Source organism: Abramis brama (assembly GCF_963993115.1).
Source record: "Abramis brama genome assembly, chromosome: 2".
In the NCBI taxonomy this organism is placed as follows: Eukaryota; Metazoa; Chordata; class Actinopteri; order Cypriniformes; family Leuciscidae; genus Abramis; species Abramis brama.
The window spans coordinates 31,672,876-31,683,518 of NC_139964.1; the positions used below are offsets into that span (position 1 = coordinate 31,672,876).

The following is a 10,643-nucleotide window of genomic DNA, read 5'->3' on the forward strand; positions in this document are numbered from 1 at the left end:
CATGTCCAGGCCCGTCTGAAGTTTGCCAATGACCATCTGGATGATCCAGAGGAGGAATGGAAGAAGGTCATGTGGTCTGATGAGACAAAAATAGAGGTTTTTGGTGTAAACTCCACTCGCCGTGTTTGGAGGAAGAAGATGGATGAGTACAACCCCAAGAACACCATCCCAACCGTGAAGCATGGAGGTGGAAACATCATAATTTGGGGATGCTTTTCTGCAAAGGGGACAGGACGACTGCACCGTATTGAGGGGAGGATGGATGGGGCCATGTATCGCGAGATCTTGGCCAACAACCTCCTTCCCTCCGTAAGAGCATTGAAGATGGGTCGTGGCTGGGTCTTCCAGCATGACAACGACCCGAAACACACAGCCAGGGCAACTAAGGAGTGGCTCCGTAAGAAGCATCTCACGGTCCTGGAGTGGCCTAGTCAGTCTCCAGACCTGAACAGACCAGACCGTATTGCCCAGCGACAGCCCCGAAACCTGAAGGATCTGGAGAAGGTCTGTATGGAGGAGTGGGCTAAAATCCCTGCTGCAGTGTGTGCAAACCTGGTCAAGAACTACAGGAAACGTATGATATCTGTAATTGCAAACAAAGGTTTCTGTACCAAATATTAAGTTCTGCTTTTCTGATGTATCAAATACATATGTCATGCAATAAAATGCAAATGAATTACTTAAAAATCATACAATGTGATTTTCTGGATTTTTGTTTTAGATTCCGTCACTCACAGTTGAAGAGTACCTATGATAAAAAATTACAGACTTCTACATGCTTTGTAAGTGGGAAAACCTGCAAAATCGGCAGTGTATCAAATGCTTCTTCTCCCCACTGTATATATATTATGCATGTTTCTCCTTCATAAGCCATGCTGGATGTGGTAATGTCAGATGTTTATGGAAATTATGGAAATATGTAAGTCAGCAGAAGCTCATCCATGAGGTGCTCAACGACGCTGATCCTCTTCTTTCTGTTAAAAAATAAATTAAATTAAATTAAAACTATTATTTGCATTTCTTAAATACCAATGTACCCGTAAATATGAGACTGTAAAACTTTAATATCAAATGACTTGAGCATGAAATTAAAACCCAATGAATGAATCATATGCCAAACAAATGGTGTGAATGGTGTCTGTGTTGGGCCTGTGGCTCGATTAACTGCAGAAAGCTTGAGAAGGTGCAGAACAGTACAACACAATCGCCTCTAGATGACTCTAGTGATCCAAAAACCATTTCAAAGGTCAAAAAGACCCTGAGGATCACTTACCAATGATCAACCAAGACAGCCAGGAAACAAAGTTAATGGAATATAAATCCGAGTGCTAATCATCCAATGAGAATAAAGTTCAACTGCCATCTTCTAACTGAATGTCACTCCTCCAAACTCCGTCACTTACCCCGAGGCTTAGGTAACTATGACTGTCTAATTTACAGTTATTATTCACTTATTTTTCCACAGTTTAAACATTTGTGCAAGATCTCACAAGTGTGCAAAAAGATAATATAATTAACATGATAAATAAATATTAATTCTTGCTTTTTGAAAATATAAAAAAGTCAGAAAAGTACTTCCAAGGTCAAAATAAAGAAGAAGAGGGTGATTAAATGTGAACATGGTGAGTTTCCCACCACAAACCTTTAAGCAATTCAGTTGATTTACACATTTCACTCATGTTACATTTTATGTTTGTGTGACAGAAATTTCTAGAAGAAGAAACAATCATGGTAGGTCTATAATGTATTGAATATATTGTCTGATTAATGATGTTTCTTTTGAGATGCTGTTGACTTAAATTATTATTTTTTCCACTGGTGTTTTAAAAAAAAAATTGGTACTGTTCTATTTATAAGTCCATCAGTGGTTTAACTGTCTCCTATATAGTCCACTATAATCGTTGTTTAAATTACTTGTTATACCTCAATGTTCCTCGGGTCTTAACAGAGCTTGGGAAAAATTATTTTAAGTATAACACTTCTGTTGCTTGGAAAAATCTAGAAAATATATTACATTTGTCCAAGCACCAGTTTTTAACATGGTTAAATAAGGGTAATTGAAATGAAATGAAATGAATGAAAAAATATATTTAAATTTTAACCAACAAATGTCAAGCTGCCCTTTATCATTAATAATAACGTCAAAATGTTAAATAAGTACTTTCAGTTTTTGTGAGTGACATCAACTGAATTCCAACTTTAAACATTTTGTAAATAAGGAAGTGTAGGGTGTTTTTTTGGGGTTTTTTTAGAAAAAAACTGTTCTTTACCTCCATCTGTTGCTGAATCCATGTGATAGCTTCAGCTATGCTGGTGTAAACGCCTGGTTTGTTATTTTGCCCACAGCTCTCAGTCTGGCTGGCTGTCCCCACCAATGTCCACCCGGACCCCTGACAGGCCAGCGGCCCTCCGTTATCGCCCTACAGACAGAAGACTAGGGATTAAACTAAGGTGCAAATACATTCAAATGTACTTGTTTCAATATGATGACACAAAGATGCAATACCTGACATGTACCAGCACCACCCTCCAAGTATCCTGTGCATATGTTCCATGAGGTCAGACCCCATCGGCGGCATTCTCTGCCGAACAGTAACGGGACCTGAGTGACCCGTAGGGACATACTGGTCTCTCCTGCACAACACACACACATGTGCATTCTGAAGAGTCAACTCCAAACATACAAAACAATATAGTCCTTAACATGTCTTCAAAAGCTGTGAAACTTGTTTACCACAAGCATTTGCAGAAGAGATACCAGTCAATCAGGCGCTCATGAATAATTTTATGTTTTGTCATGTTTTTTTTCTTCTTCCCATTAAATGCCCTTAAAAATGTACTAACAGCTGATGGATCCACACTCACCACCATCCACTGTGGCTCCCCAGCCCGAGATTAAACACATCTGTCCGTCCTTAAAGCTCTCGCCGTAACTAGGCAGACAGATGGGGGCTACTTGGTCTGAGTCAAAAAAAAAAGAAGATACATTTCGTTAAAATCATGCTTTTAAACCCATCTATTTTACAAATATTTCAGCCAGAGACAAAAAGCAAATTCTTACCGTTGAAAGACAAAGGTAGTTTAAGCCTTATTAGTGCTATGTTGTAGCTGAGTCCTCCTGGCCTGAAGTTAGCATGGTAGATGATTTTCTCCACAGAGAGAGCTCCTGCTACACTCAATGGCTGGTCTATCATCCCAGCATACACTGTCCATAACACTGGCTGAGCAAAACTTTGAATAAAAAGAATCACGGATGTAAGTACTGGACTATCATAAACTAATCTGGATGATCCCAGAGCCAGTTTAAACTATGCTGGACCAGTATAAGATCAGCATAAACCAATTTGAACCAGCACAGAACTGGAATAAACCAGTCTGGATCAGCACAGAACCAGTATAAACCAGTCAGGACTGGTACAAGACCAGGATAAATAGCCTGGGACAGCATAAACCAGTCTGGACTAACAAAGAACCAGTATTGTGGACCAGCACCCAACCTGGATAAAACACCAGATCATCACAAACTAATCTGGACCAGCTCAGGATCAGCATAAATGAGTCTGAACCAGTATAAACCAATCTGAACTGGTACCAGACCAGGTTAAAACAGTCTAGACCAGGACCAGATCAGAATAAATCAGTCTGGACCAGCATCTGGCTAGCATAAAACAGCCTGGACCAGGACCAGCCCATTCCAAACTAGTCTGGACCATCATAGAACCAGTATAAACCAGTCTGGATTAGCACCAGACCAGGATAAAACAGCCTGGACCAGCACTAGACCATCACAAACTAGTCGGAACCAGAACATATCCATCATAAACCAGTCTGGATCAGTTTAGAGCTGGTATAAACCAGTCTGTACCAACACTAGACAACCACAAGACAGTCTGAACAGCACAAAACCACTATAAGACAGTCTGGATCAGCATCAGACCATCATAAACCAGTCTGGACCAGCACAGAACCAGTATGGACCAGCATCCGACTAGGATAAAACAGTCTGGACCAGTACACAACCATCATAAACTAGTCTGGACCAGCACAGAACCAATATAGACCAGTCTGGACCAGTACCAAACCATCATAAACTAGTCTGGTCCAGCACAGAACCAGTATAGACCAGTCTGGACCAATACACAACCATCATAAACTAGTCTGGACCAGCACAGAGCCAGTATAGACCAGTACCAGACCATCATAAACTAGTCTGGACCAGCACAGAACCAGTATAGACCAGTCTGGACCAGTACCAGACCATCATAAACTAGTCTGGACCAGCACAGAACCAGTATAGACCAGTCTGGACCAGTACCAGACCATCATAAACTAGTCTGGACCAGCACAGAACCAGTATAGACCCGTCTGGACCAGTACCAAACCATCATAAACTAGTCTGGACCAGCACAGAACTAGTATAGACCAGTCTGGACCAGTACCAGACCATCATAAACTAGTCTGGACCAGCACAGAACCAGTATAGACCCGTCTGGACCAGTACCAAACCATCATAAACTAGTCTGGACCAGCACAGAACCAGTATAGACCAGTACTAGACCATCATAAACTAGTCTGGACCAGCACAGAGCCAGTATAGACCAGTACCAGACCATCGTAAACTAGTCTGGACCAGCACAGAACCAGTATAGACCCGTCTGGACCAGTACCAAACCATCATAAACTAGTCTGGACCAGCACAGAACCAGTATAGACCAGTACTAGACCATCATAAACTAGTCTGGACCAGCACAGAGCCAGTATAGACCAGTACCAGACCATCGTAAACTAGTCTGGACCAGCACAGAACCAGTATAGACCCGTCTGGACCAGTACCAAACCATCATAAACTAGTCTGGACCAGCACAGAACTAGTATAGACCAGTCTGGACCAGTACCAGACCATCATAAACTAGTCTGGACCAGCACAGAACCAGTATAGACCAGTCTGGACCAGTACCAGACCATCATAAACTAGTCTGGACCACAGAACCATTATAGACCAGTCTGGACCAGCACAGAACCAGTATAGACCAGTCTGGACCAGGGTTATTATAGTTTTGCATTTTTCATTAGTTTTTATTTTTATTTCGTTTTGACTTTTTGTTTTCAAATTCAGTTTAGTTTTAATTAGTTTTTAAAGTGGGTTTGCTAGTTTAGTTTATTTTTTGAAAATGCTTAGTTTTAGTTTAGTTTTTATTAGTTTTAGTGTTAGTTTTAGTCTTTTTTTGTAATTTGGGTTATTTGTCAGGGGCAAGATTCAAAAAGGTCAGAAAAAGTATTGTGTAATAACTCAAAAACATCATACATTTTTAGAAAAAAAAAAAAAAATCACACCCCATTGAAATTCCTTTACCTCTTACAAAATCCACACGCCGTACCAAAAATCTACACATCTTCTATACAGAATTCACACCCTATACAAATAGCACAGCTGTACAATTTTCACACCCTATACTAAATTTACCCTATACAGTCAATAGCCTTTACTCATCTGGATTGAAGCAGCAAACATTCAGTGTAAAAAAGTAAAAGTAAAAAAATGACATAACATTATTTAATATTTGAATCACAGCTTATAGTGTTTTGACAGCGACAACCACAACCAATAAGTGCATTTTACCTCAAACTTGCGACTAGTTAACTTTCTAAAGAAGGCGCAATCGCTTCTCGGGTCGACATTAACACACTGACAAAATTATATTCAGAATTTAAAATATTTTTATACCACTTTTTAATGTGTGATTGTGTAGGTGTTCACGGGATAGAGATACCAACCTTCCGCGAACTTGCTTTCAACGTCGAACGAACACTCGTTCTCATGGAGACGCGGTGTGCACGGAGGGGAGGGGCTGTGTGTGTGTGTGTGTGTGTGTGTGTGTGTGCATGCGCGCGCATGTGAGAGACGCATGAGTGACAGAGAGACGGAGGGAGAGCAAGGAAAGGAAATGCAGCTGAACGAAAACGCTGCGTTAAAAAATTAAAGACCTTGACAAAGACGAAAACTAAGGACATTTAGTCTATAATTTTATTTTATTTTAGTTAGTTTTGCCAAACACACATTACAGTTTTAGTTAGTTATCGTTTTTTTGTAATGCCTCGTTTTTATTTTTATTTCAGTTAACGACAATGTTTTTTCCCATCTAGTTTTCGTTTTTTCGTTCGTTTTCGTTAACGATTATAACCTTGGTCTGGACGAGCACAGAACCATTATAGACCAGTCTGGACCAGCACAGAACCAGTCTGGACCAGCACCAGATCATCACCAACCAGTCTGGACCATCACAGAAGCAGTATAAACCAGCTCAGGATCAGCATAAATGAGTCTGAACCAGTATAAACCAATCTGAACTGGTACCAGACCAGGTTAAAACAGTCTAGACCAGGACCAGATCAGAATAAACCAGTCTGGACCAGCATCTGGCTAGCATAAAACAGCCTGGACCAGGACCAGCCCATTCCAAACTAGTCTGGACCATCATAGAACCAGTATAAACCAGTCTGGATTAGCACCAGACCAGGATAAAACAGCCTGGACCAGCACTAGACCATCACAAACTAGTCGGAACCAGAACATATCCATCATAAACCAGTCTGGATCAGTTTAGAGCTGGTATAAACCAGTCTGTACCAACACTAGACAACCACAAGACAGTCTGAACAGCACAAAACCACTATAAGACAGTCTGGATCAGCATCAGACCATCATAAACCAGTCTGGACCAGCACAGAACCAGTATGGACCAGCATCCGACTAGGATAAAACAGTCTGGACCAGTACACAACCATCATAAACTAGTCTGGACCAGCACAGAACCAATATAGACCAGTCTGGACCAGTACCAAACCATCATAAACTAGTCTGGACCAGCACAGAACCAGTATAGACCAGTCTGGACCAATACACAACCATCATAAACTAGTCTGGACCAGCACAGAGCCAGTATTGACCAGTACCAGACCATCATATACTAGTCTGGACCAGCACATAACCAGTATAGACCCGTCTGGACCAGTACCAAACCATCATAAACTAGTCTGGACCAGCACAGAACTAGTATAGACCAGTCTGGACCAGTACCAGACCATCATAAACTAGTCTGGACCAGCACAGAACCAGTATAGACCAGTCTGGACCAGTACCAGACCATCATAAACTAGTCTGGACCACAGAACCATTATAGACCAGTCTGGACGAGCACAGAACCATTATAGACCAGTCTGGACCAGAACCAGATCATCACCAACCAGTCTAGACCAGCACAGAACCAGTCTGGACCAGCACCAGATCATCACCAACCAGTCTAGACCAGCACAGAACCAGTCTGGACCAGCACCAGATCATCACCAACCAGTCTGGACCAGCACAGAACCAGTATAAACCAGCTTGGAGCTGTTTCTGAATGATATACTCACCCATAGACACAGTGAGCAGCAGTGAGTATCCAGCGCTCACTGATGACTGATCCTCCACAGAGATACTGGTTCTGGTAGTTTAGGCTGACATGCCATGGGACCTGCCCGGGCCTCGACACGTTTCCTCCCACAATACGACTGCGGACGGCTGGCCTGGAACCACACTCTACACAACAACACACAAACTAGATTTTCTGGGGGGATTTTTTTTTCACTGTCACAACTCTAGGATGTTGCTGCAGCGTTAAAATGAGGTTGTTGTTTTGAGTGTTTTTACTATGCATACGGTACAGCTGTAAAGAGTGTTCTAGTTTCATGCTAAGGCATTTCTAGAGTGTTCTGGGTGGTTTCAAACTGATTACTGACTATACAATATTGCCAAGATGAAGACAATCTTAACTTTTATGAGAGTATGATTAACTTAAACTGCGCAACAATTACACTCATTGCTTATCTTTTTAAGATTATTATCAGCCACTCACCTATACATTTGACAGCTGTCACTATACCAGAACTGCAGAGAGTCTTTCTGTAATAATAGAAAATACACTTTTAGTGGCATCAATATTTCTGACTGACTGAACTACTCGTATAGTTAACTGCTCATTTATGTTTTTACTCTAAAAAGCATATCGACTTGTCATGTCAAACTGTGTCACAACTCTCTCATTTTATTGCAGCATGGAGTCAAGATGTCTCCTTTCTTTTTCTGCTCAAAACCTCATCTCAGCTGCCAAGAATAAGGCTGACAAGACGTTCATACCTCTGAAGGTAAGATATCTCACAACCACAGTCCTGACTGCTTTATCAGATATCAAAAACACTCTTGAACATCAATATCTGCAGAGACACTTCAGTACTGAACGATCTGCCATGTAAAGCGTCAGTCACTGGACTGATCTTATTTGACAGTCTTTTGGCCTAAATACTTCTTCCTCAGGCTTGAGTCTATTTGATTTAGACCTGAGAAAAAGAGTGACTGAAATGCTCATTTGTAAGCTAAAGAGCAACCGCTATTAATATCATAGTGAACACAGGGCTCCAAAATATGGGCTTTAAATTATCATTTTTGCTTGTTTGAAAGGAAAGTCGGATTCAAAAAAGAAAAGATTTGCATCATTCAACCTTACATTTGGACCACACTGTGTTAAAAAAAAATTTTTTTTTTAATGTTGTTTATGGTGTGCAAAAGCGAAGTGTATATTCGCATCGCGTTACTCGCTCTAGATTACATACCGGGATGTTTCTTGTTTTTCGTATCACTCCAAAAAGGAGTGTCTTCACGCACATCATCAACAATAACAAAATTTCTAATGGCGTGTTCACACCAAACGCGAATTTAATTATTTGTGCGAGTAGATTACATACAAAGTCAATGCAAAGACGTGAATAGACGTGAATTCGCGCCAGGCGGCGCAAATGACGCGAATTGGGCGACGCGCTTGCTGCGAAAGCTTGATATTCACCTCAATCACGTCTTCCGCGCAAGTTGAAAAAATTTCAGCTTGAGCGGAAAATTCGCATGACGCTTAGAAATTTTGTTGTTGTTGATGATGTGCGTGAAGACACTCCTTTTCACGCGATGTGAAAAACAAGAAACATCCCGCGAGTAATCTAGCAAGAGCGAGTAAAGGCCATAGACTGTAAAGGCCCTTGCACACTGAGTCCGAAATTCGCATCCGAAATTTTCGCACGCTAAAAAATAAATACGATCTCACGTTATGTCAGTGGTTCCCAATTCCAGTCCTCGTGACCCACTGCTCTGCACATTTTGTATGTCTCTCTTATCTGACACACTCAGTTCAGTTCATGGAGTCTCTCCTAATGAGCTGATGATCAGGTTCAGGTGTGTTAAATAAGGGAGACATACAAAATGTGCAGAGCAGTGGGTCACGAGGACTGGAATTGAGAACCACTGCGTTATGTCAATCACGCTTGCACATTGCCTCCGAAACTTTCGTCCGTCATAAAAAAAAGTCGGATCAGGTTCGATTTTCTGCGTTTTTCGCATCCATAGCAAGCATTTTTAATGGTGTTTTGACAATTCAGAGCCACCAAATCACGAATACGAAAAAACGCATGCGGAAATTTCGGACTCAGTGTACAAGAGCCTTAACTAGATGCGAATATACACTTAGCGTTTGGTGTGAACACACCATAAGAGTCATGTGAATTTTCCAGTCGAGTTGACATTTCTGCGAATATCGAGCTTTCGTGGCAAACGTGTCGCCCAATTCACGTCATTTGCGAATTCGCGTCTATTCGTGTCTTTGCATTGACTTTGTATGTAATCTAATCGCGCAAATAATTAAATTCGCGTTTGGTGTGAATACGCCATTAGAATACTAAAACAAAACCAATCTGATGTAAGTCTCACGAAGCTAAAATAAAGGCTACATCATAATATCACGTTCAATCATTTCGAATCAGACGAGACGAGGAAAAAAGGGTCTGTTTATACGACACAATTTTCTTTTCTTTTTTAAACATAAAACTTTTTATTTATTTCGGCCATTCATTTACGACACCAGCGTTTTGGGGGCCTGAAAACCCAGACTTTTGAAAACAGGTTTCAAAGTGCACGTTTTTGAAAACGATAGTGTTATCGTCTCCCTGTAAACTACAAAAACGTTTCGTTTCTTTACAAAGTGACATCGCCAACAACTGGCCTGGCAGCATTTAATACAGCGATAATACACGCAGGTGTATAAAAGAAGGTTTACCTAATGTATGAAGAGTTGTGGATCTTGATGGTGTCTTGAAGGGCTGTTTGGTTGATATTGAGAGCCACTAGATTGTTCTGAAATACTGCTTCAATAGAGGAGATGGGAATGGCAGCAGAGCTTACGTAACTACAATCAGAGAGAGAGCAGAACAAAAGAGAAATTACTCTAGTTATTACCAAGTTACTTTACCAAGAATCGATGGGATAATGCTTGAACACACTAAAATGGCACAATTTGAAAAAGATTTGAATCCAGTGTAAATTGGCTGTATAATCAAAACAATTACATGGGAATAAAGTGCTCTCATATGATACAGCTGGAGCACTGAGTACATTCTCATTAAGTTTATAGTTATTAAATGCTAAAAGACACAAAACTACACTCTTAGAAGAAAAGGTTCTATATAGAACCTTAAAGGTTCTGTCAAGCACTTCATATTTAGAACCTTTTAGTAGTTTCCATCTTTGAATTATTTTATGGATTTAGTTCTAATTAGTTTTGTTT

At 40.7% G+C, this 10,643-nt stretch overlaps 2 protein-coding genes across 2 annotated transcripts in view; one reads left to right on the forward strand and one right to left on the reverse strand.

Annotated features, from left to right (window-relative positions):
* setd4 (SET domain containing 4) overlaps positions 1–10,643 on the forward strand; it is a 103,315-nt gene that overhangs the window by 75,863 nt on the left and 16,809 nt on the right. The gene's annotated exons all lie outside the window — the stretch shown is intronic.
* Positions 901–10,643, reverse strand: part of tmprss3b (transmembrane serine protease 3b) — a 15,093-nt gene continuing 5,350 nt past the window's right edge. Inside the window, exons 6-13 of the mRNA XM_084107122.1 lie at positions 10,137–10,265; positions 7,896–7,942; positions 7,414–7,579; positions 3,062–3,231; positions 2,866–2,961; positions 2,507–2,634; positions 2,271–2,420; positions 901–974 (exon numbers count right to left, since the gene is read on the reverse strand). Coding sequence (XP_083963248.1) covers positions 951–974; positions 2,271–2,420; positions 2,507–2,634; positions 2,866–2,961; positions 3,062–3,231; positions 7,414–7,579; positions 7,896–7,942; positions 10,137–10,265 — 910 coding nt within the window. The 3' untranslated portion in view covers positions 901–950. The remainder of the gene's footprint in view (positions 975–2,270; positions 2,421–2,506; positions 2,635–2,865; positions 2,962–3,061; positions 3,232–7,413; positions 7,580–7,895; positions 7,943–10,136; positions 10,266–10,643) is intronic.